A 27,451-nucleotide genomic window follows, 5' to 3' on the forward strand; every position below is an offset into this window, starting at 1 on the left:
CCTCATTTGCTTGTCTTCTCCTCACACGACTCCTCCCTCTCTCACAAACACAAATTATTTATGATGTTGTCGACAGTGTGCCAAGATAGTCTTATCTGACCCCAACTTTACCAATGTCTTTTGCGGATCTGTCGATTGGACGTAATCCTCTTTTTAAACCTTAGACTATGTTTTTTTGTTTTTTGCTTTCATCCAAGGAAAGTCACACTTAAGACTCTCAAAGCAAAGGCTGTGTCAAATTGGATGCCTGATACTTTGTTAAAAAGTTCATCTTGGCTTTAAATCGATATAGTCCTTTGTTTTTTCTTATTTAAGACAAAAAAGGTTCTTCATTTTACCTTGACTAGTTCCGGCATCAACAGCTTCTGAGAAAGGCGGCAGTTGATGCCGAAACTAGTCAAAGTAAAACGAAAAACCTTTTTTGTCTTGAATAAGAAAAACCAAATGCCTATGCCTGATACTTTGTGTCTACTTAAAAGCTCAACTTAGTAAATAGGATTTATCCAAATGCATACACAGGTTTTATATTAATATCAGTTTATATTGCGTGTGTGTGTGTAAGTTCCCAATGCTGCGAAACACCCTGAATGCACCATGTTACTTGCACAGCAAGCGTGTGACTTGTAATTCTGCACTCTGCAAGTGTATTTTAAACTGTTTAATGACATCCCAGTTGGTGTTAACTGTCAAACTAAACACACAACAAATATAATTACACATTATATTTAAATACAATACATGCTTCACTTTAAAAACATCAGCAGTGCTATTGCTAAAGTCAATGTAAAATTCCATTGACATGCTAACGTTAAATTGGCATCGACTTCTGGGAGTGGTAATCCTTCAAATAAGTAATAGTCACACTCAAACGATAAGGGAAGACGTACATATGAAACATAACAATACTTGAAGGCACATATTTTATATTACGATTTATATTTAGGTCAACGCACACACAGCATGAACAGCTGTTTATTTATTAATTATTTTTTTGTTGCTATTAGTTTAGTATATATATATTTTTTGACTTTGTTACAAATTTATTGTCTGGTTGTCCAAGTTATATCTAAAGTTCAAGTTTCAAAGACTCAAGGAATTTTTATTGACCTACCAACTCGCATTTCCACCTGATATGGCACGAAATACGATACGCAACGTTTAGCCCACTACGTAAGTCCCAAACTTGTGAAAATAAAAATAGAATAACAAAATAAGATCAGATGAAAATGATAGAAAGATCAGGTAGATGCTTATTCACGGTTTGAATGTGTGCAAAGATGCAAAGCAGTTAATGTGTGGATACATCAGAATTGAATTTCACATATCGATAATTACAAAATTATTTAGTACTTGACAAAAAGAATAGTGTTCAAGAATGAAGTGTTCTACGTGCAGGAATGATGGTAGTTTTGAAATCAATTATATATTTTTTCCCATAATCGCCCAAGCCCTACTGTCTTTACATTTCATGTAGGTAAGGAGACATTATTAAACATAATATAATCAAGTATTGACAAAATTTTGAGTTTTAGAATTAAATCAGTCATTGTCCTCCTGATTTTTAAAAAGGCATCATTTGCTTGTTTACACCTGTCTGTGCTGATTCATTCAGGCAATAGCAGGTTGTGTATTGTGAGACTGTCAGTGCCTCCACTAAATATGCTAATAACCCAACACCTGTGTTTTTATAAGAGGGACAACATAGGAGCATCTGACCAGGCGCATCCCTACAATTTTGCTTCAACGCACTGCAGAGAGGAAACAAACTGATTTGTAATCTTACTTATGTTGGTGGCATTTTTATATATATATAATATTCAAGCTTTTATGTTTTTTTTTTTGATTGCTCAGTTGTCAGCAGGACGAACAAAAAGTTCTGAAAATGTTCTCTCTTGTTTTCCACAGTGATGGAGCCCATGACGGTTACTACGTCGGTGGCGGGATCAGATGAATTCGATCGCAATGCCCCGCGGATCTGTGGGGTTTGTGGCGACAAGGCCACTGGCTTCCACTTCAATGCCATGACTTGTGAGGGTTGCAAGGGCTTCTTCAGGTAAGTAGGGATGGATCTGTCCATGCTATAATGTTCACTTTGAACAAATGAATAAGTGATTGTGTTAATCAGTTGTTTCGAATTGTGTTGATTGTGTGAAATTGTGTGTTGAGGACAAATGGAGTGCTTGGAGTACTTGGCTGCAACCACCACTAGTTGGCATTTGAGAGGGAAAAAAACCCTGCTTAATTGTAGCAGAATCTCATTCATTAATTTTTGAGTCATTACTTGAATTATTTAACAAATAATAAAATCTTGGTGTTCCACGTAATTAATCAATAAGAGTTCATCTAACCCCCATTCCTGGTATAAATATCAGTCACAATAGATTGTGACTGTAAAAAATTATCCATTGTGTGACCATTTGGTTCGATTTGCTTGGCATTCAAACAGGCATTTTGGTTATCAGACCAAAGTTGCCAATATGACGTATATGAAGACACACTCTGATTAGGTTGTGTATCGCATACCAGGCACTAGATGATACCACACACACACACACACGCACACGCACACGCACACGCACACGCACACACAATCGCACTAGAGTTAATTTTAAGTGTGAACCCAAGCCTCTGATTAACTCTTTTAACCATGTGTGCCCGTTGAAGCTGCATTATTCTCAGTATCGTCAATATTTTTTTCCTGTCCTCGTTCAGACAAGGGATGCACCGAAATTATTTTTTTTTAGCCAAAACCGAAAATGAGAATTGCTTGGCCGAAAACCGAAACGCCCCAACATTTTTTATTTAGCACTGGCATTTTAACAAAGCACAATATAAATTTAAATGTGTCCACACCACAGACATGTTGGCGAATGGTACATTAAACACCAAACACGGGGTGAGCAACTGAGCATTTTCTGGCGGTGCGATTTACTTTGTAGTTAATATACAGTAGTTCGCACCGGCGGGCACGGATGTGTGCGGTGCTGTGCGGATGGCGCATTTGTAGGCTATTTGCAGCGGTACATGGTGCGGCACACTTAAAATCGGCACATTCACATATTCACCAACGTTTAAAAATAAATAAAATGATTTCTTCGCACCAGCCATTCGGCTTTAGGAACAGGCAAAGTGCACACACGGCGTCCTGTACAGGTCTGTAGTCGCCGGAGATAGTGGTAAGTGTTTACTTGTTTAAAACTGTTGATAGCAGTTGTGCTAACATTAGCTAAAGTGTTAAACACGGCCACCAGAATGCAAGTGAAAAAGTGGAAGCGTTCAAGGGGCTCTCATCAAAGAAAAAAGGAAGGCGTTTCAGGAGAAAGAGTAGCTCAACCTCTAGTGCAGTTCTCAGCAGCGCTTTCTTTTTCGACCCGCTGAAATGCTGGACAATACTGTAGATTACCAAGCGACACCCCTCTCTCCAGTACTCATAAATGCCAGCGAGCAGCCAGGAGACGCTCATCCCCGCGTTTGGTGTTTAATTCAAACAGATGCTTGCTTGCTTGCAGCGTTTTTGTTTTTTTTTGTTTTTTTTGCTTGCGTCACCACAACATCCTCTTTCGGCTTTAATAATTTTATTCAGTGCATCACTAGTTCAGACATTTCCCCTTTTTCAATGAGCCTATTTCCATCCATTGTCATGAATATGAAATGTGTTCCGTTCTGTGTGATTCATTTCAATTTCATTTCTGATGTAGCATTCAACCACAGCAGGTCATAAATAACTATTCAGGATTGTAACCAATCTCATGTTTCACTCTGCTAGGCGCAGTATGAAGCGTAAAGCCGCCTTCACCTGCCCATTCAATGGAAGCTGTACCATCACCAAAGACAACCGACGTCACTGCCAGGCCTGTCGTCTCAAGCGCTGCATTGACATTGGCATGATGAAAGAGTGTGAGCACACCTCTCTTACTTGTTGACACAGTATTCTTGCAGACAGAAAATGTCCTTCCTTTAAGAACTTTCCTGGTATCCCACTGAGGGGCGAATGTTTGCGACACTAACAAATGTTGATTTCACGTCGATGTTCAAACTCGCAACGCTTCCTCAATGTTCATTTAACAGTCGAAAGGAAATTTTGAACAAAAATTAGTTTGTGTCGCAGATGTTCGCCGCTCAGTGGGATACGGGCTTAAAGAAATTATTCCACATTAAATACCTCATAATTACTTTTGAATGCAGCCCTATCTTTTGGAGTTATATTGTGATTGTTGCGTACATCTGGCTTGAAAGACTTCAAGTTAACTGATGTTAGCAGGAAAATTACCGATCGATACTGATATCACTAATAGGATTGATACGTAAAATTGTACTTAGCAAAATGACTGCGAATGTGAATGCCTTGCGAACATATTAGCCCTCTTTGAACTCTGTGACCTTTTGCCATATTTCAGGCTTCAGAAATATATATATATCTTTTTTAATTTATTATTTTTTTTTGTGAGGCATCAACAACAAGTAGGACAGTAGGACACAATCATAAAGTGGAACTTTTATTTTTATTTTATTTATTTATTTATTTTTACAGATAAAAAACTTAAAGTAGAACGTGCGCCCTGCTCCGATGTGATGCAATCCCACCCAAACGCGTGTACTCCTGAGTAAAAAAATAAAATGAAAACACTACCATGCTGTGCTGGCTCAAAAGCTTAAAAAACAAAACACGGTCACTCAGAGATGGATTCGCAGGCTAACACAGCACGGACGTATATAACCTGGACTCCCAATGCCGTGTTCTCGCCTTAGCGAGAAGTGTGCCACCGGTGGCCATCTTGCGTTGCCATACGCTTAGTGCACCTAAGTTGAATACATAGATTTTTCCGTGGCGTTTTCACATTATTTTCTGTTCCTATGGGGAAAATGAGTTTACTAATTGTTATTTTCCCCCCTATTTTTCCAAGTTTAATATTTATTTTTGTCCTTAATAGTGACTCTCCCTGAAGCTCTCCTATTGAGGCCAGACATGACCACATCCAATTAGTCACTTTACAAACCGTAAATGTTTCTTTTGCCAAGTGCTTTGGTCTGCTCAAGTTGTTGGTTTGGCTTTTGTAAGGCAATGCCTAAACAATGCAGTTGTAGGCTCAATCTTGGCTGGAGACCAACTGGCTCAAACTTGTCCCTCGAATAGCCAAACACTGACCAAACTGTGCCGATTCACTGGTGCCAGAAGGAATGGTTTTAGTGGGTGCTGCTGGCATGAGGCCGCATGCATAGCTGAATTTGGATGGGCAGTTGAAGCCTAATTAATGAGGACAGGTTCAAAGAGGTGAAAACCAAATATGCTCGACAGCCAGATTCTTTCAGGAGCCTTTTAAAGGCTGTGTAGCCAAACTGTTGGTGTTCTTGTTTTTGACTTCTACATCATGTGGTTATGTAATGCTGCTTCTGTGGTTTTGGAGTCCAAAGTGCAATCATTCAAAAGCCACTTCAAACAGTTGTTTACAGACTTAAGCAAAATGACCAGTATTTAGTTAAAGTTGCAAGACCTGAACCATAAATAACTGTTGCCCATGCCAACTCTGTTAGCAGTTAATATACCGGTACCATAATTTTGTGAGAGCAGCACTCACTTGTATATTATAAAAATAGCAAAAACAAAATAAGAAGAAGCTGTAATCAGCCTTCAAAATATGCTAATAAAAAAAATAAAAAATTGTTTTAAAATATTTATTTTGCTCAAATTTTTTATGGTAAAGAAAAGTTCTCCTACCCTAACATTTTCGGCTGTCACATTTGAGCCTCCCTCTGAGCCGCTTCCTGGTGTGAAACAGAAACCCTCTCACATGATGTCACAAAATGATGAACCAAATCAAAAAGTGTAATTCAAGGATCAAATTGCAGTAGGAGAGTTTGTTTTTATCTGAAAGATAGGCCACCTCATGTCACTGTAAGCTGTGCCCTCATGGCTTTAGGCCTTCATTTTCTTGGCAGTTATGGCCTGTCTGGCAGTCAGTCTGTCTGTCTGTCTACACAGTTGAGCGCTTCATGGGTAATCCGGTCACTGTGGCAGAGAGTCAAAAGGATAATATGGGCTGGGCAGAGGCATTCAGGGGTCAGTGCGTTGCTCCCTGAAGCGACTACAAGAGCCATCGAGCCAGCCCCCGTCTATTTCTACTCACTTTGTATGTGCGTTATTACCACATCAAGCTAATGATGTTTACCTTTAGTATGCAAAAAGTATTAGGCTGAGGGATTTGTGACTGAGGTGATGTCGGATGGAAGTAACAAGAAACATCCAAATTAAAGTATACTTAAATCAGCAGATTTTTATTCATTAACATTTATTACAGCATGTTCTCATTTGGACACAGTCTGTGGCATAAGCATTAAATAAATAGTGATGGAAATGTACTGTAGAATTATTGTACCGAAGCCATTGTTTTTTTTGTGTGTGTGTGTGTGTTTTTTTAAAAAATGTAATACAGCACTTAGCTGTAAAAACTGATAAGTTAATTATTGCCCTTGGAACAAAACACATAAGTGTGACACACACTGTGTGCATTGAGCAGCGCCAATACAGGATAATGATGGCTTCCTTCCTACAAACAAAATCTCTTGCATTACTGTGAGCAGATAGAAAGGCTCGATCATGAGCCACCATGTTGATGTTGCTTCAGTCAAAACACAGCTGTTCTTATAACGGAGACCAACATCGGTTTCCTGATACCCCCCAGGAGTTAAACTGTGTTTTGTGCAAGCATTCTCAAAAAGAGAACAATTCCTAGAAATGATATCAAACACAGCAATGGATTTTGTCCAGCTTTGTTTATATGAAACACACGGTTTTTGCCCTCAAATCAAGCTTATATTAAAATGTAAAAATAATGACCAGAACATGTCGACAGCATTTGTAGACACCAATTTATACAGTTTTTCAGCAAAAAAAAAAAGAAGTTGATTAAGTGTTACGTTATGCTTTAATGTTTAAGATCACTAAATCAGACAAAGATAGCCAAAGTTAACACAAAATGCAGTTTTTAAATGATAATTTGACAGGAGGGGGAGAAAAATTTACCTGTCCCTGTTTGAAAAAGTGTTTGCCCCTAAATAATTGGTTTTGGCCACCCTTAGCAGTTCTATAACTGGCAATGAGTCTTTGACATCTTTGTGCTGTGCTGGTATTTTGGCCCATTCACTCTTGCATAATTGCTTTAATTCAGCAACACTGGAGGATTTTCAAGCATGGGTGGGCTTCTTTTTTATTTTTTTTACCAATTTAATGCCAAGAACGTCTCAAGTCGTTCATTAGAATAAAAAGCATTCAGTGCCAAAGATGATTTTTTATTTTATTTTAAGCATGTTACTGTTTGTGAAAATCTGTGGCCTGATAACAGCATAGTAAAACCCGGCATATTCAGCCCCCCCACCCCCCCACCCCAATGTTTTTTCAATATTGAAGGCAGTTGTAGCCCAAAATATATTTCAATTTACCTCGTACACACACTTTTACTACCATTAAAGCAATTGAATTCCTTTCTTTACATCTTGCCCACAAATTTACGAATTGACGACTGCGTGTGCACCCCCGACCCTTAGACATAGAGAGCTGGTGTTTGGACTTACAGTACACAATGAAGTTGGTCATGGCAGCAGAACTGTTCTAATGTCCAACAAACAAGCAATGTAAGTTGAGTCAAATGATTACAGGTTGATAATGTGGACAAATGAATTTGTAACGTTAAGGGATAATGAGAAATGAGTCATTCATTATTGTGAAAATCCCACCCACAGAGAGACAAATCAAATTTTAGAAGCAAAATGCAACTATTTTAGAGCAGTCTAGATTGGAGCCCTGTAGTTCGAAGTAGTAGGACTTTAGTCCAAAGTTCCAAAAATAATGTAAAGCTGTGCGACATACGGAAATGGCACGCAACGCTAGCAATTTCCCCAGAGAGCCCTTCATCTTGTCCAACCTAAAATAGTAACCATAAACACTCAAAACTATTCAACCATATTCACCGTGCCACTCTTCCCACTGCATGAATAAGGCAAAAGGCACTTAAACATCCACCACCAGCTGTATGAGCCATATGAAGAGATTGCAAACATGACATGCCTTCTTGCAGGAAATGTATTATTCTGACATTTAAAACAAGCCAAAACAACCAACTCAACCTTAATCCTCATCTTTTATCAAAAAGTACAATACAACAGAATTTTTCTCCAGTATATATTTTTTAAAATGAACCACCAGTCCTTCTGTTGTAAAATATTAATACGCATTCAAATGACTGCCATTTTCCCCATTGTAAGATTATTAGCTCTTTCTTATGTTGTAAGGTATCTACAATTCAAGAAGGATTTTATAAATGAAGTTTTTTGTGTACCTGCCACAATGCAAATCAAATAATCAAGATGTGACTATCAGCTTTCATTTGGCTCACCCCCAAAAAACGTCATATACAGTACAAGGGTTTACAGCCATTTTAGAAGGGCTCTATTTATAGGTTCTTGATATTACTGTATCGACTCACAAGATTTAATAATTCTGCAAATGGACACTGACTAAACTACAGTATTATTATTAGGGGTGTAAATCTCTCCAATCAAGACGAATCGATACACATCTCGATACATGCGGTGCGATCCGATACAAGGAAGGTTCGATTTTAAAATTGAACGATTCGGTTCCGTTCGATTCAGTAGGATACGGTTTGGTTCGATTCAGTGCAACGATTATTTGATTACTTGACAACTAGTCAACTGCCAAATTCATTTATAATCATTTTGATACTCTACTCTTGTTTTTGGAACATTTATTTGAGTATGATTTGTATTCAATATTTTTCAATACATTCGAATGTAATCATCACACATAACACTTTTATTTTCCTACATCCAAGCACAGCGTTAATGTTTGTTGAAGTGGCCTCCAATACTAAATACTAGTTTATTTTAGGAATAAATCTTCTATCTCACCTTCAACACTCAGCTCCACTATGTTATTGTATTATGATGCTGGTCCAAATGGTGGTACTGTGACATTTTTATTTTATTTATTTTTGTGTCTGTATACAGGTAGTCACAACTATATATTTCCTGCCATTTTATTATAATACATATAATAACAATAACGTTTTGTCATGATTACTGCATTACAAATGCAGTTGCAACTGTAATACCATTAATACGAAAATCAATGACAATTATGTTACGTAAATCAGTGCTGAGTTTATATGGTGAAGTATGTGCACTCAACGACACAAGAAACTCAAATTAAACGGGTTCCAAAACAGTTCATGACCACGTGCCTGTTGATGTTCTTCCTTCACGCTCGTCATCCCTCCACAATCTTGGCTGACTTACCGCTCGTGACAGCGTCTGATTATCCTTCTTTTACACACTTGAGTTCAAAAAAAGTTTGTGTATTCCTCGTCGTGTCAAAGCCAGGGGACGCTGCCAAGCCATTAAGATCTGACAAGGGTTTGCGTCCTGGACGTCCTGTCATCCTTCGTTTTCCCCCCGCAACTTTCGAGCGAGCCCAGGGGGTAATTCAAAGTTGTTCTATGCGACTCGGGGGCAATATAGTCATGTTTTGGAGCACAAACAGACACAATATTCCCGTTTTCATCCCTCCTCAGGTCGCGACAGAACGGCTTGTTTGCTAATACTTGCTCGCAGTAGCATGCCCCGCCGGCAGATAGAAGCAATGCGTCATTGGCTTGGAGCGATGTTGTGAATGAACTGTAACCAATCACGTGAGCCACTGACCGCATCGAGGATAAGCGAAGTGTGCATTACGTTTGCGCATATGTGAAAAACAAGTTAAAACTTCTTTTTTTTTGCTACCAAACAAAGCTGTCATTTGAATGCCGGTGAATGGAGTGCTGAAAGTGTTTGCGTAACTGCACACTTTAAAGTTTGCAATCATTGTTTAAACAACAGGTGCACTTGGTGCCATTTTTTTTCACTGTCCTAATGGAGTTTATCGGCAAAAAAAAACCCCACCATTGCAGAGCGCGAAAAGACGGAAGTGTACGCCTGTAAACCTCCGTTCACTCTTCCCAATTTCCAGACAGAAAAGAGAGATCAAAAAGGACGTATAAGAGGCTAAAATAGATTTTTTTTTAAACACATATATTTTGTCAATATCCTGAAAGCGAGGGAACCGACGGAAGCATCACGAAGCTTGCTAGCGGACGTACGTGTAACCAAATTAATGGAGTGACAGTCATTTAAGAATCTGCTTTTAGCCCCAATTGACCCCATTCAGTGAAGAAAGCTCCTACCCGTCTCTTGATCGCGTCCCGGTGTTGTGTCCTCGGTCCAACTCCCAGTAAAGTGCACACATTCATTCAAATAATAAGCACTTAAATAGGCTTAACTGTCGTGCTATTCATGTTTAAAATAGATTCAATAAAAAACAAACTTTCCAACGGTCCAAATGAGCGCTTCCCCCGTTAGACGCCATTAGTTTTCAATGACAAGTTGGTAGCAGGCTACCAGCCGGCCTACCCGTAATGCACCGCACTGCCGAGATGCGCACTTCGCTTATTGTGGGATTGCTGTATGCAAATTGCATATGGCCATGTTTTTTTCCCCTCCTCGTCACGACGACGTGGCAAACGGGGAGCGCACACCATGTAAAATTGTACCAGCAACATAAAATCGATTTATAACGTTTTGACCGGGCCATCGGCCGGTTCAAGCTATTTTTAGACCGATTCGTTAGTCCTTTTTTTAATATTTTTTTTTTTACTTACAGTAATTTAAAAGAATGTAAGGCCACTAAGCTGTCAGAAGTATAATGAGCATGATTTGTTGATGTGTATGTATGTATTGTGTTTGCTTCGTCATGAAGCAAAATGGAAGCATTGTGGATTTCTCTCTGTCATCAGAGCAGGTGTCATTCCCTGGGGAAACACTGAATAATGGCTTGACAGGCACCAACCAATTCAGCACTACTAGTTTGCTACCTAAAGGGCTGTTCTAGGAAAATAGGTGGAGGTTACCCCATCATCACCAGCATACATTTCTAACAGTCTTTTGACGTGTATGTAAGAGTAAAAAACATTCCAACTGTGTTCTTTCAATTGTAGGTCACATTAACTGAGGGAAAAAAGGCAGTGGTATAACAGAAGTACAGTATATATTGGTATATCTCACTTATGACAAGTGAAACAGAAGTTTAAAACAAAATTTGGCAAGGACCAAGGAGGAATGACTAAGTGGTGATGCAATACTGCATAGAGAAGTCGTTTACAACGCACCTTCTGCGATCATTCATCTGGGAGACAAATTTTTGGGCTTCTGTTCTGCTGTTTTAGTTAGCAACAGAAGTCAAAGGAGTTCTGCCTCGTTCATTATTTAATGTCCGTATGAACTTATTAACTGAGATAATTACATCTACTACGCATTTATTTTGCTGAAGTTGTAAATGTAGGCATTTTGTCGTAATGGGGACATTTTGGAAAATTTACTTTAATGTTTGTATACTAATAGGTGTCTGTAATGTCCGCCCACCCATGAAGTATGAAATAAATAAATAAATAAAAACCTAATTAAATCTTAATTATCTGCCTATTTCTGAACATATATGTGATGCACATTAGCTTTAGCTAACAGTAGAGGTGCAATGATGAACAAATCCCTAGAATTTCCGCCTCTCTCCGATTTCTGTACTTCTCCATTAAAGCAGACTGATTGGGAGATCAGACTCATGGCGGATTGGACGAAAGGGAGGACTGTCCTCCTTTTTTTTTTTTTATTTGCTGTTGTTTTTTTCCGTTTGCTGGTGTGTTTGTTTTGTTTTTTCCACATGTGTTTATTTTATTTTTGTTGTCGTGTTGTGCACTTCAGGGCCACCATATGAGACAGATTCATCCCTCAAATGAACCAATTACACAATGGCAAGAAATATTCAGCAGAAATGTCAAATTATTGATGCTTTGGGCATTTTGTTGAAAGCAAGACTTGTCTCCTTTCAGTAGATGATACGCCTGGTAGCTAATTGGATCGGGGTCTATTCAATATGCTAATATTTTAGTATGTGGTGTCTGTCCACAGTGTTTAAAATACGTTTTGAATGTTCTGCATATTTGTTCCTACCTTGCAGTCATCCTCACTGATGAAGAGGTCCAGAGGAAGAAGGAAATGATATTGAAAAGGAAGGAGGAGGAGGCGGCTAAGGAAGCGTCAAGGCCTCGGCTCAACGAAGAGCAGGCGCAGATCATCTCTTCTTTGGTTGAGGCTCACCACAAGACTTATGATGCTTCTTATTCGGACTTCTCCCGCTTTAGGGTGAGGCCTCTGCTAACTGTTGTTCTGTTACTAAAGCCACCATGTTGACGTCAGACGTTATCAAATGCGCTATGTGTGTCATTACTGTATTACAAGTCCTATATTTGAAGAAGAATGAGGAATTAAATACTGGGGGGAGCTCAATTAAATGTGAAAGGGTGCAAGCACATTTGTAGATGAATACAAATCACAAAAAGACATGAAGTCCTTCTGAGCTAGTCACTTCAATAAATTGCACATAGGGGAGTTCAAGGAATGTTGTGGCCAATGGAGAAAGAGCATCTGGCCTTCAAAGTAAGTATGAGTCATAGTCACATGAATCACACTGAATATAACATCAGTATATAGCTCTATTCTTGCACAGCCTTCAGCCATCTACCACCCAAGGTTACTTTCACTTGCAGTTTCACTTGTAGTTTTCAACCCCTTTTTTCTCAATTTTTTTATTTTGTTCTTGCTGGAGTTTGCAGGAAACAGAATTGCACCATGTTTTGACGTGGGAAAGTTGGTGCAATGGTGAATGATTAAATAGATATGTACATGCTGCTTCATTTTTAAAGTGCTAATCATGCTCCGCTTTACAGAAGATATTGCTTGGATTTTAATGCATTTGCTGAAAGGGTTTTTTCCTAATTTATCTTTGTGTGTGTTTGCATGTAGCCTCCAGTGCGTGAAGGTGCAGTAACACGCAGTGCCAGCAGAGCCGCCTCCCTTCACTCTCTGTCCGATGCTTCGTCCGACTCTTTCAATCACTCGCCTGGTGAGTCTGGTATACCCCCCACCCCCCCCCCACACACACACACTTTTTTCACAATATTCTGATTAATACTGCTTTTGTGAACTAAGAATTAAGCAGAAAACTACTCCTGTTTTTAACCCTTCACAGGGATCTGCCATTTTGTCCTGTACTGCCCCCTGCTTGTTTTAAATTGACATTGACGTCACAGTGCCTACGGGCTCATCTTGTAAATCTATTTCATCTTGCTCCCTCCCTCCTTCTCCTCTGTTAGATGCTGAGAAGGAGGGAAACAAAACAAACACAAACTTGGAGGCAGTTAACTTTAAGGAGTTTCATGTCATGTCCAGTGTAGACGTTTAAAACCACTGTAAACTGTGAAATCGGTAAAAGGCCCATGCCTAGTTTGATCATGTGACAACCATTAAAGTGAGGAAACTAATTTGAGAAGAGTGCAAATTCGTTTTCATAGCACTGTATGTATTTTGCGTCAAAACTCTTTAGTTACAATATATTATTCATCTGGTAAATGTATCTTCGTCTGTCTTGTCTGGTGTCAGATTTCAGGTAAGTTCTCTGAAGACCACTCAGTTCCAGTCTGTGATTTCCCTTTGCCTTACCTCGTTTCACCTATGACCTGCTTTTTGCGATTTGTGTTGGTTTCAAATGCCTCCTTCTAATCACCTCCTTATTCTGCCTGGCCTCTTAATCCTGTCTCACCTCAGAGTCGCTGGACACCAAGATGAACTTCAGCAACCTGTTAATGATGTACCAGGACGGCGCGAGCAGTCCAGACTCGAGCGAGGACGACACCAAGCTCTCCATGTTGCCCCATCTGGCTGACCTCGTGTCCTACAGCATCCAGAAGGTCATAGGGTTTGCCAAGATGATCCCAGGCTTCAGGTGCATATTATGCAACAGGAATTCTTTTTCTGCACTAGGTGGTCGCAATTTTTCACCAGCAAAAGGAATGCTCAATAAATAGGGGCCTCTGTGATACTTCCATGTGTTCAAGTCATATTAAAAATGACGTCAAATTCCCCAAGCGGCAGCAGGTTTCGAAGGCCGGCACACTCATTTATTGCTCATATGTAAGGAGAGGCATTATCTCTGCCTAACAAACAAGGCCTTTGCAGACTGAGCTTGAGAAATGCATACACTGTGTTGTAAATAGACTGAATGAAACACTGTGTGCATTGCAATGACTGAAACAAAGACATGGAACCGAGTCAACTTCATATTGAGATTTGTTCCCGCTGCTTGGCCTTGTTGCACTGCATCATGAATATATTCGTCAAACTATTAGCACCTTCAAAAAAAGAACAAATATTACATTGACATTTGAATCATGTACTATGAAGATGAAATCGAGAAATTAAGGGAAGGTTTCATTAATTGTACATGTATTGCTTGATTAATAGTATTTAGTTTAGCTAAAATATGCTTCTATATCGATTTATTGCATTTCAATGGCAACATTTTCAACACATTTGTGCATCCATGTTGAGTCAAGGGTGTGTGTACATAACGCAATGTGTGTGTCCTCACTTGTCGGACAATACTTCAAACATACATTGAAAAATAATTGAAAGCAGATCAAGCCAAGGGAGCATGTGTGGTAGCACGTATCCATTAGCAACATGGAGGCTGCCGTAATTTTTGTAGCGTTGTTTTTAAAGCAAAGTGGATTAAATGAAGCCCATGTATAAGCTATGGCAAAAACAGTTTAATCATTTTTAAGAAGTACTAGTAATGTGAGCGAAGGCTGCTAGCGCTCATAGCATTCGACGCTACTACCACCGACACACAGGACCAAAGCGGCAATCTTTTTATCGTGCACATTTTAAAGAAGCAATTATCATAACACCATATGTGACATCATAACTTACATGCGCTAAAATGTGATACCTTAAGTAATGACTGAATGCGTTGCATTGTTCATGTTATTGTGTGTCGCCCACCTCCATCCACTCGTTCTCAAAAGTTAATTTTAATGCTAGAGCATACAGAAGGCTCTAGGCAGCCTCTGAACTGAAGAGAATGCATGAAGCAATGGTAGTTGTTACAAAAAGGGCCAGCAGGTGGCAGCAGAATATAAGAAATCAACCAGGGCTGTTTCACCCACAGTTTTGAACAGATTTGTGAATAATGATGAAACTTAGCTATTTTACAATGCTAATTGCTTTCTAATATCTATGCTAATCTTTCTTTTGGTAGGTCCCATGTTGTTATATATGTATATATATAACACTGAATTAAGTGCTTGTGTGATACAGTACAAAAGAGTAGACAGCACACAGCTACTTGATAAGGGGTTAAAATGTCAACATCTCAGTTGCAGTTGCTCACTCATTGATTTAGCAAATTGTTAAGCCTTGGCAGAAGCACGTATGGTACTTACTGAGGATGTGACTATGTTTTGAAGAGAACTGACGGCAGAAGACCAGATTGCTCTGCTGAAGTCGAGTGCCATTGAAATCATCATGCTGCGCTCCAATCAGTCGTTCAACCTGGAGGACATGTCCTGGAGCTGCGGAGGACCGGACTTCAAATACTGCATTAATGATGTCACAAAAGGTTGTATTGTGACTTTTTTTTCTTTAATTTTTCCTCGTACTAACTTGTAGTGTGCACCATCAGTTGTACGCACCAACAAACAAACAACATCAGTCCGACATGGCTTCCAATAAAATACTCTGTTATTTTTTGGGATGATGCAGCAAGATGGGTCCATGTGGAATGTTGAAATTGGTGTGATTGTCCAAATAACAAACAGTGTGTCTATTTGAGTGCGTTTCCTCACTTGGAGCTTTGTGTAGTAATGCCGACGTTGATGTCATCCTGTGTAGCGGGTCACACTCTGGAGCTGCTGGAGCCACTGGTCAAGTTCCAGGTTGGCCTGAAGAAGCTCAACCTACATGAGGAGGAACACGTCCTGCTCATGGCCATCTGCCTGCTCTCCCCGGGTACTTTTTGTTTTAGCCTCCTTTGTGTTAGACAAGCAATTGGGGATCAATATATCCCACAACATCACCCTGTTGAAGACAACGCGTTACCACTCTGCTTTAACCACAGATGAGCTCTTTTGCAACAATGATTTATTTCAGGAAAAAAACACACACACAAAACGTGTCCTCGTCCAACAAATGAAAAATCCAAATTTATCAAATGACTAAATAGTTAAAATGCTCCTTCACAAAAACCTATTTGTGTACCATGTTAATACTTGGGCGGGCCACCCAAGTAAATTGGCCACCACCCAAGTAGATTTCAAGAAAATATAATAAAAATATATATATATTTAAAAAAATCAATAAATAGCGTGTCGCGACCAGATATACTGCATATAACATTAGTTCGCCGTCACTCACTTGTGGATCATGAGGTTAGAGGAAGCGCAAGTAGCGGGACTGAGAACACCCCGCAATCCCCCGTCCCCCCGCGATCCACCCACCCAAGTAGATTTCAAATCTGTGGGAAACACTGTATATATATTTTTTCAACTCTAACGATATTTTGACTATATTTTACAGGAAAAAAATCTTGTAAATGTGCACTCCCTTCACAGAATAATTATGGATAGACAGCGTCTTTATTTATTTGTTTATATTTTAATTAGCTGAATACATCTGCTGCAAAATATTTTAACATTAACAATGAAAGCTTGTCTTTGTCTTTGCGGAGCTGTTTTGCGAATCAGTGACTTCGTTTGAGGAGCATATTGAAGTCATATTGATCAAAATGGAAAAAAGATCAACAATATTGTCCGCAATGGAAACGGCGTCGCAGCGTTACGTGACAATTGAGGCAAAATGGAGTTTCTTGGCTCGAACATGCAGAGGCACTTGATTGATGGACTTCATGAAAATATGTGCATGTCCTTTCCATTCCACCTCCTTCATGTGCAGATCGTCCCGGGGTGCAGGACCACGGCCGCATTGAGCAGCTCCAGGACCACATGTCGGAGACTCTTCAGGCCTACATCCGAGTCAACCACCCCGGCGGACGCCTCCTCTACGCCAAGATGATCCAGAAACTGGCCGACCTGCGCAGCCTGAACGAGGAGCACTCCAAGCAGTATCGCTCGCTGTCCTTCCAGCCCGAGCACAGCATGCAGCTCACCCCGCTGGTGCTGGAGGTTTTCGGCAGTGAGGTGTCATAGCAGAGACAAGCCAAGGCGCGCTCATCGCCTTTATGCCCCCCACCTCCCCTCACTACCACCGCTGGAGAACCCCTAATGACAAGCGTAGATTCGTCATCATGTGCCACACTCCTCATCTAGACCTCAGCCGGCAAGACTTCTGAGATGCAAGCTCAGAATTCACGTATGCGGTGGATACCCGCCCGCAGCATCTTAACTTCTTAAATGCCACAGTTCCCCTTAACATTTGTCGACTAAATGTGCTGGATGGATCAACACGGTGCTCGCTGTTCACATGCCCAATTGGAGAGGAATACACAGGTTTGTACAAGCCAAGGTATCTAAACAACGAACACTTGCTGGTTACAAACAAGCTCTGAGTGTCTGTGCTCGGATGAAGAGGAAAAAAACCTGTCAGGATTGACGGGGATGGAGCGGAAAAACAAAAAGCATGGCAACCTGGAGACAGACCCACTACAGTTGGAATTCCTTGCTGTCCAGTCAAAAGGGAAATTTGCAGGAATGTACGTATGTATAACGCTATATAAATGAAATGTATAAGCTCAAATGTATAGATAAACACAAATATATATGTATTTAAGATGGTTGGGTGCTTCAGAGGAAGCATGTTGGTAATGTATCATGCGATGCAGGCTTTCCCAAACATTGTCAGCTAGGTTCTTCAGGCGGACGCAAATGTTCAAAACGACATCGACATGTACGTAAACTAATGATGAAAAAAAATACAGAAGACAAATGTGATTTAAAAAAAAAAAAAAAAAGGCTGCAGATAGTTTGCCTTTTTGATGATCAATAAAAAAATCATTTTCTTTTTTTACCCTGACAAAACTGCCGTGTGGCCCTCAGTTTGGGAAAGCCTGCCGTATCGGATTTGAAGGCGACTTCTCAGTGTGTGTTGAGTCCTCGTTAACAGTAGAAATGCACTGAGTAGTCCTTCTATGTTGATGTGTGTACAGTTTAAAAAAAATCTTGGTGGACCACAAGGGGGTGTGAGTTCAGGCCCTGGCTGAGGCCTCAGATTCTCCCGTTTTTTCTTTGTTTTTTTTTGGGGGGGGGGGGGGCTGTGAAGTTTGTAGATTGACAAATATGACGTGACAATGTGTTGGACAGCCGCTATCCAGCACATTGAGTTGGGCTGCTAAGACAGCAGCAGATAGTTGCTCGCTGTTACCTCAGGGAAAAAGTTCTGTCTGATAGTGTGTACATGGTGTTGATAATGCGTGTCAGGCGTAAGCTTACAATCAGAAGACGTTTTCGAAGCTCTCTGCATCACTGTGATTTCTAATCGTACCGGATAACAGTTAGTGTAAGCTACAAATCAATTGGCTCAATATAACAGGCGAGGCAAAAGCTAAAGTACATTTCCACCCATCCAATTGGAGGGTGGGGGACCTTGGACCCACACCTAAGTTTAGGTGCCAATTAATTTGGATTCAGGACAAATGCTGAAGGTAGCAATATAAAATAAGTCATGTTGGGTTCTAAATGTGTTGATGTTTTCAATAGCATTGCAAGTGATAAAAGGAGCATTTTACCATCACAAGATATAATGTCACTTGACAGCCCCTCAGCAGGCCTAGAGCTCCCCCTTGTGGATAAACTTTGTAAATACCACTTGCTCAGTCTGGTCTGTACATATTTAGAATTTCATGTTGGCAAAATACTAAAAGAATTGGAAATGCTCTGGAGTTACAAGCACTATATGCAATTAGGAGTTCTGGAGCCTTGTGTTGTTTTATTCAAGTGGGTGGATGGAGTTGACCCTTCCGGTGAGCGCGTCAGACACGTTGAAGCAAACAAAACCAGGTGCTGCATTTTGGGGAGCTTATCAAACCAAACTGTTGCAAAATCTTGGCATTCGTGGAATGTAACAAACTCTCGTCACTTAACATTTCTATGCATGACACAAATGATGGACAGATCAGTGTGCGATCGCCACAAGGTGTCTTCTCCATCCATCACCAGCTTGCGGCTGTAAAGTATTTTCATTCTCTTTCGGAAGCCAATGGATAAGCTTTTGACATTGTTCAAATTGTATTAGGATTTGGGTGAACGTTCTTTCTGGGTTGCGCTAATCCACGTTGTCTAGCTTGCGCTTGGCTTGCTGGCTGAAGACTTGTGTTTGAATGGATTAGTGATTAGCAAGGAGGACTATTGGAGCCTTTTCCATGTTCACTCGCTTTTAACCGAGTAACCATATTCCTCGCTTTTAGGGCAGGGAAACCGCGCAGTTCTCTGGCTTTTCTACCGGCATATGTACAAAACTGAACACCATATCAACAACCTTAACAGAAGGAATGAAATCCTGCCCCAGTGGCATAATGGTCAACTCACACTGCCTCAAGCATTAGCCAATGGCAAGCAGCATGGGCGTGCCTCTTCATTCATCAAGCAACAACCACCGTACCGCCTCATCTTCTGCAGGAGCCAACATTACTGCAGTGGATGACTCACCACAGCTTTAACCCAGCAGCCGTCTCGGCTTTGCTTCTTTGGTGCACCAAGGGCTGATGGGAACGTCTGCCGTGAACTGTCGTTTAACTGTGAAAACAAACAATGCCCCAATGACCTTTTTTATCTCACCCCCGCTAAACCTTTAGATGGACCCCCACCAGACTTTGTACAGGAATTTTGACGCAAGGGTCGCCTCAGGCTGGCGGGATATGCAGTGACTGATGACGACTTGTCGTCTCGTGATCCCAAAGTGTGATGATATCTTTTGCTCACTTCTCTGCCTCACTTTGCAGCTCTCAGAATTTATGTTGTAGTTTTAGAAAACTGGACTTAATGTGCAAACATCAACATCACCTGCTTGAAAAAGGAATGCAGATCGGACGAGGGAGGGAGACGGCTCAACTTTCAGGGTTCGCTGGTTGAGACAGCTAACGTTTTTTCTGTGTTTGGTGATTGGACGAACCCAAACTGTCGAACCTCCCGCCAACTCCAGCCAGGTTAGCAGCTCCACCTCAGTAGCCTTACTTGGGGTTCTTTCACACTGACTTTCTCTGGTCTCTTTCATTTCAATTAAAAATTTAAAAAAAAAAAAAAATTACACAAAAGCCTAAGAAAGAAGCACATTAAGAAAAGTAAAATTGGAAAATTATTACTAATTTGCGTACTGTATTAGGTGCACCATATTATTAGGCACGGGTCCATCCAGCAAGCATTTTCATAGGGTTATAGACACATTATCTTTCTGCAGCATTGTATATGAAATAGTTTATTGTAATTGTACCATAGGTTTATTTGATAGATTTGGCGATATTATGCCAAGTCCTTTTGTCGGTCAGTGTTTCCCAGTGATAATAAGTAAGGAGGAAAATGCCGCTGAAATTGTCCCTTAAACTCGAGATGTGTAGTTAGAAGGTGGAGTTCATCTAACACTCCGTTGAGTTAATATAACTCTACGTGATGTAACACCGACTCTGGACACCATTTAACTCTGAAAATGTTCAAATTACACTTTGGGAATTAAAATTAACTTCCACATTTTTAACACTCGTATTTTTGCTATGTCGTGAGTATATGCGTATGAGAACGCCTTATGATCGGAAAAATACGGTACTTTTTTTTTTTTTTTTTTTTAGAACACCTGGGGCTAGACATTGTACACCCCTTGAATTGCCCTTGCTAAATTGTCATGTGTGGCAGCCTGTAAGGCAACCGTTAACATCAGCAACATTTTGTGAATTATTTGGAGTCATTCTTATTCAAGAGGAGCCACGCCAGGGGAATCGCACCATGATTTAAAACTACTTAGCTGACCAGAGAAAGCCAAGTCATTGTGTGAAAGAACCCATCCAAAAACCTCACCCGCTCTCCATCATGGAAACAGATACCTCAATCAGCTTCAAAATGTCTTTTGACGTCAATAGTCTTGAAGGGAACCAAACATCAACTCATCGCACGCATGTGCACTCTTTTTATCGGAGCCTTGTTGTGGAGAAGACGGCCAGTGTGTGTGTGTGTGTGTGTGTGTGCGTGTGACTGAGTGGATCCCAATGTTTGGAGTTTTTTCTTTTTTTTTACTCAACTCTTGTATTCTGGCTCTGCGCTTATTTCTGGAACATCATTTTTGTCCAGTGTCTGCAGTTCAGCTTTAGCGCTGCATGAACCAAACATACTACCTCTCCATTCAGCACATAGACATTCAGTATACAGTCTCATATCTTTGTTTGTGTGGCAACATGATTGTTTGATCCCTTTTTAATTTAACACTTACTGAAAGGATATGTTTGTCGTGTACAGTCATTATATTTCCCCGTTTGAAATCTTCAAATGCTGGATGATTTTTTTTTTTTTTTTTACCTCAACATATCACAAGATAGATAAGCTTACAGATCTTCAGTAAAGTCAGTCGTCACATCAGCGTACAGACGAGGTCATGAAGAGCCTCCTATTGAGATCAAGTGAATGTTAAATGTATGCGATACATGATTCAGTTGGTTGAATTCTTTTTTTAGTGTGTAAAGCGGACCTGATTTTACGATTCATTTCAGACTGGAAGTTTATATTTGCGGAAACAAAACTGAAGCAGATTATGAAAAACTGGCGTCAAATTGGGATGAAAAACTTTTTTTTTTTTAAGTAAACGGTAGTTTAGTGCAACTGACACGGGGAAAAGTGAAGAGAGAGAAAAAAAAATCACAAAGAATGAAGTTGTAATATTGCGAAACTACTTGTACTGTTAGAATAAATATTTTGCAAAGTTGTATTTTCACAAAGCTGTAATAGTTCACTCGTAGTGTTAAGAGAATTAAGTTGTAATGCTACAATCATTGTGATCATTTCTTTTAACAACAGGTTCTAAAATAATAACAGAATCATTTTACTGAAAGTGACTTTAATGAGGGAATGTCAAAATTATCATTGGAACCAGGAAAAGTCTGAGACCCGCAGCCGCTAAATATTAATCATGTACACCAGCAAACATGCTTGAAACAAATGTTCATAATTATGCTTAATGTTAACACTATTTATGTGATATTAAACACACGCAGGCACACATACTACATATGCAGAAAATGACTCAACTCTCACTTAAAATACTTTTGTTTTCGGGGTAATATTTATTCTCATAATTCTGTGATTTCCCATGGTATTTTTGTTTGTCTTTTCTGCGTGATCCTAAAGTGTAAAAAGTAAAGGATGCCAGCCCAAGTGCATGGGTTCCTCATCTTCCCACCTGCGCCTGTCGCACCAACATACATGCGTCTCTTTGTCCACTTTTGCTCTTCAAACTACTCTGTAAGATTGTGACATTGGGACCCAGACTTAAAAACAGTTTTTTTCTTGTTATTTTTGTTTTGTTCCTGCCACTCCAAGCCAACTCGCCAAACTGCCGTCTTTCAAAAATGTCAACTCACATTTGTTTGCTGCTCTCTCATCTTGCACCGAAAACCTTGTATTCTGTCAGCGAATGGGGTAGATGCCTCCGACTTCCGGGTTTCACACGTCAGCATTGTTTCTCGCTACTGATGGCCGCGTTCCAACACTCGCCCACCCCCTCCCTGCGCGCTCCCGCCCATTGGCGAGAGAGCGTGCAGGGCGTCTCAACTCTCTGAAATGCTTCGGACAACTGAGACAGACACACTCGCACCCGTCGACTGGAACACGCAGCCGTTGGACACAAAGGCGGAAGCGCAAGCACTGAGACGCGGCCCACACGTCGCAAACAGGAAACGGAAACGAAGCTGACGTGTGAAAACCAGGAAGTCGGAAGTCCCGCCTCCTTCGTGGCATATAACACAGGACGAGCCAGACAAATCAGGCACCCGACCGATTCAATCAGTATATCCGTTAGCATGTATTTTATGAGGCTGTAAGCTTTTTAACGATTGACGTATTTCCCCATGTAGGGAGTGGCTGTATTGTGACAGGTGGCTGATTTTCTCCACTACCTCTTTTCAATGTTCTAGTCGGATGGCTTGCTTGCTTGTACACACAGTGTCACACTCATGCACATGTACAAACGAAGCCCACGGGGCAAAAAGCTGAGTCTCCCGGACGGACAGACGCCGCCGCCGCCACACTCGTCACTGTGCACTTGTTTCTCCCTCACCAGCAGTTTTTTGCCAATGATGCACTTGTATGTTTTGGATGTGGATATAAATGCTCCGTGTCCATTTTTTCAAGTCAAACTCTTTGAACCGATGCACATAATTGCTCAGCTCAGTTGTACCTCGGTGTGCCTACAACCCCACAGCCTTATTTTGGGACAATATCAGGGCTTTGAATGATCTTGATCTGTCTTTGTAGCGCTTCACCTTCATTTAGGGGGAGGTTGTTTCTCCAATCTCGTTGTCATGTTCAACAGTTAACCGGGAATCCTGTATCACGCAGGCCAAATGATGAAAATCGACGACTTATTCAATCACGTCTTGATTGATATATTTTCTTAAGCTCAGCAGACTGTGATCTTTTCAATATACAAGCGGTACCGTTGTAATGTAGTCACGTCCCAAGATAAGTACCACCATGCAGTAAAACCCGCTAGACCTCATTGCTCCTCGTTGTCTGTCATCAGTCATCACACAGTTGCCAGGCCATCATCGTCGATGGCTCCATGACTACATCGCCCTCTTCGACAGCAAATCTGCTATGGCCGTGTCGCTCGCGTTTTCTTTCTTTTATTGTGCTCTTTTCCCTGCATTAGATCCATTGTACTTTGATGACATGTGCATTGTATCTAGTAAAAAATAAATAAATACAAATCTCATAATGTTTGGAGCAAATCACAAATAAAGCAGCTGTACATAATGATGCAAAAACATCCATTGTGTGTGTGTGTGGCTTTTTTGGAACTACTTCTCAGAGGACCGTCGTGTGAAGAAAAAAAGCAACATTTTTAGCATTCTGTATTCTAACCATTTGTGAGTGAGTCAAACGTGCTTAGCCCATCTGCCTCGAAGTTCTGTGGTTCTGGGTTCGACTCACAGCTACGGTCTTCCTGTGTGGAGTTTGAATGGGTTTTCTGTATGTACACCGGTCTCCTCCCACATACCAAAAACGTACACTATTCCAAAAACATTTCCTTTTAGTGTTTTACTTTAACATAGTAGCTTAAAATATGTAACAAACCTAGCCTACTGATTATAGTAAAACAAAATTTTTAATTATATAAAAATATCGAATTCGCAAGAATTCAACTACGTGTGACTGTAATCATTATCCAATTAAATATATAAAAACCCTAACCCATAACCCCCCCCCAAAAAAAAAATTCTAATATATATATATTTTTTGTAGTTTCTTTTACATGCCATAGGCCTATATAAATCTAAACATATATCACTGGTTTCTCTAATAAAATAACATTGTTAAAGTTATTCTTAATAGTTTCTTTTCTTAGGTCCCAAGATGCATGTGCACACCTTCGGTCAGCAGAGGGCGCTCAGGTCCTAAAGTACGTACATTGAAATCTCGAGCCTATCAAGGCAATCTGGAGAGAAATGTGCTGCCTGCGGTCAGAAAGTTTGCTCTCATTTGCCGATCATCAACGGGATGATGACGCAAAACACGCATCTAAAAACGGCCAAGAATGGCTAAAAGCAAAACGTTGGACTGCTCACAAATGTCTTGAATCATCTGTTTGCTCACGAGGAGTGGGCCAAAATACCTGTTGATAGGTGCGTAAAAAAACGGAAGTTACACAAATCATTTGACTGCAGTAATCGCCTAAAAAGGGGCCGGGCTTGTCCTATTATTTTATAATTAAAAAAAAGGATTCTAACTTGAACCACAATTCCAAAACATTCTGTCCGAGCCTGTCACGATCTTATAGGGTCTCTTGTTGTTGTGTCAAGCCTTTCTAAGGATGAAACATGGACACTGGGCAACTTTGTAGGTAGAGTTGAATGAAGCTCTCATGTCTTCCTTGTCAGCATTGAGTCAAAAATATTCGTTTTCTGTCAATGACTTATTCACTCATCTCTTTCTCGTTGTAATGACAAATATCCAATACAAATTTGTTTACATTTGCACAACATGTGAAACAACCCTGATGTGCTCATGCCGCCAGTTAAAACAAAGAAAAAAATTATTTTTAACAACTAATTGATTATTAATCAGTCACATTTTAGAAATTTATCAAAACACTACTCATCTGTGAATCAACTGAGCCCAATGTCCATTTAAAACAAATGATATATGATTCAAAAGGATACCCAACAGTAATGTCTCTCTTTTTTTCCCCAGACTTACAAAACAGCTAGACAAAAACAAAACAAAACGGCCCTCAACATTTCCTCCATGTTGTCCTGTCTGTGGTTTCAGTTGTGTGCCACCTCAAGCCACTCGCTGGCTGCACTGTGTAGATTGAGTGCAGATTGATTGCTTGGCAATTACAGTATCTCTCTGGCTTTCACAGATCATAAGAAGAGAAGTTTAAGAGTCCTGCTTGGGATAGAAAAAAAAAAAAAAGTGTCTCAAATGTGCTCAGTCGCATTCCTGCATAATTGTTGGGGGAAAAAAACTGGAGGCATGCACAGACGTGAAAACACACATGTGCCTCACACAGTCACATCCAGCTCACTGTGACGCATTCACTTTTACTGGAATGTTACAGTATGTCGTAACACTGTAACAAATCAGGGGGGGGGGGGGGGGGGCACGGCGCAATACTGGAAACCTAAAACAACCCCTGTCATTTTCAAAATACAGACTATTACTAAATGGCCACAACCTTGACCAACACAATCTGAGAGTCAACGGAAGATTCGCATCAAACATTCAAATGATAAGTTTTGGTTGTCACTATCAGAGAGGTCACAATTTGTTGAGCTTGTCGTTTTTCAGTGCTGAAGAAATGTCGTTCAGATTATTGTTGCGGCGGTCATTAAGTTAGAGGTTTGAATCATTTTTAGTTTTAGGCCAGACACAAGTAGTTGGGTGGTTGATTAGTCCAAAGTTGCAATCCAATTTTGCAGAAAATAAGAATAATAAAGAAAATGTCTTGTACCTAAGGCACTTCATTAAGAATCTTGATGACAAATGGAAGATGAACACAAAGGCATGTGCAAAAATATCGTAAATACTACAATACGGCCACACATTTCCCTTATCTTGGCACTATTATTATTATTTTTTATTTTATTTTGTGCTTGAAAGTGTACACACCCTAGAGCAGGTGTCTGCAAACCTGCTGCTTTGGAGCCTCATTGATCTCTTTAAAAAAAAAAAAAAAAGGAGAAATTAATATTTATTTTGAAATATATATATTTTTTTAGATACAAATATTGTTTAAATGAATTAAAGATTTAGATTAAAAAATAATTATTAAATGTTGAAAAAATGACGGAGTCCACATTTTTTAGAAAATGAGAGACAAAAGGTAGATGAAAAATATTTTTTTAATTACCTAAAAATGCCCCAAAAAAGAAGAGGAAAAGCAGAAAATTACTTTAAAATGTCCATGAAATTGCCAAAAATGACAGAGAATTGAATTTTAAAAAAGGCACACAAAAAAGAAAATGTTCAAAAAGTGACCATAACATGTCCAAAACTAAAGATCCCAAAAAATACCATAAAATGCCCATAACATTGCCCCAAAAAAGTCAGAAAATTGATTTGAAAAAGGCAGAAAAGAAAACATTTTAAATTGTCAATGAAATATCCAAAGCAAAAGAAGAAATCCCAAAATGAACCATAAAATATCCACAAAATTGCCAAAAATATGTAAAAACAAAACCATAAAATGGTCAAAAAAGAGAGAGAAAAAAAAATGCCCATAAAATTGCCAAAAAATTCAGAAACTTGACAGACAGGCAGAAAAGTAAAACATAAAAAACAAAGTCTGGAGAGGAAAGTTGGAAGAAAATGAATGTCTACGTATTGGATGTTGCTCTCCTATTTTTGTGTTGTGGTGCAGCTCTAATTTGGGCCCTCAATACATTTCAAATGCTTTGTGGCTCCAGATTTCTGTTACTTCTTTGGCCTAAAATTGCTGACCCTTGCCCCAAAGGTATGTGATGTGGTGAGAAAAAGGCTTAATGCCCATAAAATCCAAAATAATATGGCAAATGTTTAGATTTTTTTTTCTGAGGTTAAAGTCATGACATGAGTAGAGATGTTCACGTGAATTTTGGTGACTATTTATTGCATTTTTGTGTCAATAAGCAACGTTTGGCCCGTTTATAGTTGTGCTCATAAATTTCAAGAACAACTGTAAGTTTGCATGGAAAAAAGAAGGAAAAAAAATCTCTTTTTTTTAACCATTCTTTTACTCAATTGCTTACCAAGAACGTATAAATACGTTATTTTTTAAAATATCACCATGCTCCCAAAGACGTATTTATATGTACAGAAGG

The 27,451-nt window shown here is 39.8% G+C and overlaps 1 protein-coding gene across 3 annotated transcripts in view; it reads left to right on the top strand.

Annotated features, from left to right (window-relative positions):
* Nucleotides 1–23,918, top strand: part of LOC147178492 (vitamin D3 receptor A) — a 65,180-nt gene extending 41,262 nt beyond the window's left edge. For 2 of the 3 annotated variants that reach the window (XM_086068319.1, XM_086068320.1), the window contains 8 exons: nt 1,906–2,053; nt 3,767–3,897; nt 12,062–12,246; nt 12,907–13,006; nt 13,708–13,885; nt 15,408–15,559; nt 15,832–15,948; nt 16,891–18,185. In XM_086068319.1, coding sequence (XP_085924445.1) covers nt 1,908–2,053; nt 3,767–3,897; nt 12,062–12,246; nt 12,907–13,006; nt 13,708–13,885; nt 15,408–15,559; nt 15,832–15,948; nt 16,891–17,144 — 1,263 coding nt within the window. In that variant the 5' untranslated portion in view covers nt 1,906–1,907 and the 3' untranslated portion in view covers nt 17,145–18,185. Of the gene's footprint in view, nt 1–1,905; nt 2,054–3,766; nt 3,898–12,061; nt 12,247–12,906; nt 13,007–13,707; nt 13,886–15,407; nt 15,560–15,831; nt 15,949–16,890; nt 18,186–19,357 lie in introns of those variants that run through there. The other variant, XR_015094058.1, reaches the window with a different exon arrangement.
* The last annotated feature ends 3,533 nt before the right edge of the window (nt 23,919–27,451 follow it).

This window comes from Leptonotus elevatus, chromosome 2, assembly GCF_054856555.1.
Source record: "Leptonotus elevatus isolate MCC_2025b chromosome 2, RoL_Lele_1.0, whole genome shotgun sequence".
Taxonomy (NCBI): Eukaryota; Metazoa; Chordata; class Actinopteri; order Syngnathiformes; family Syngnathidae; genus Leptonotus; species Leptonotus elevatus.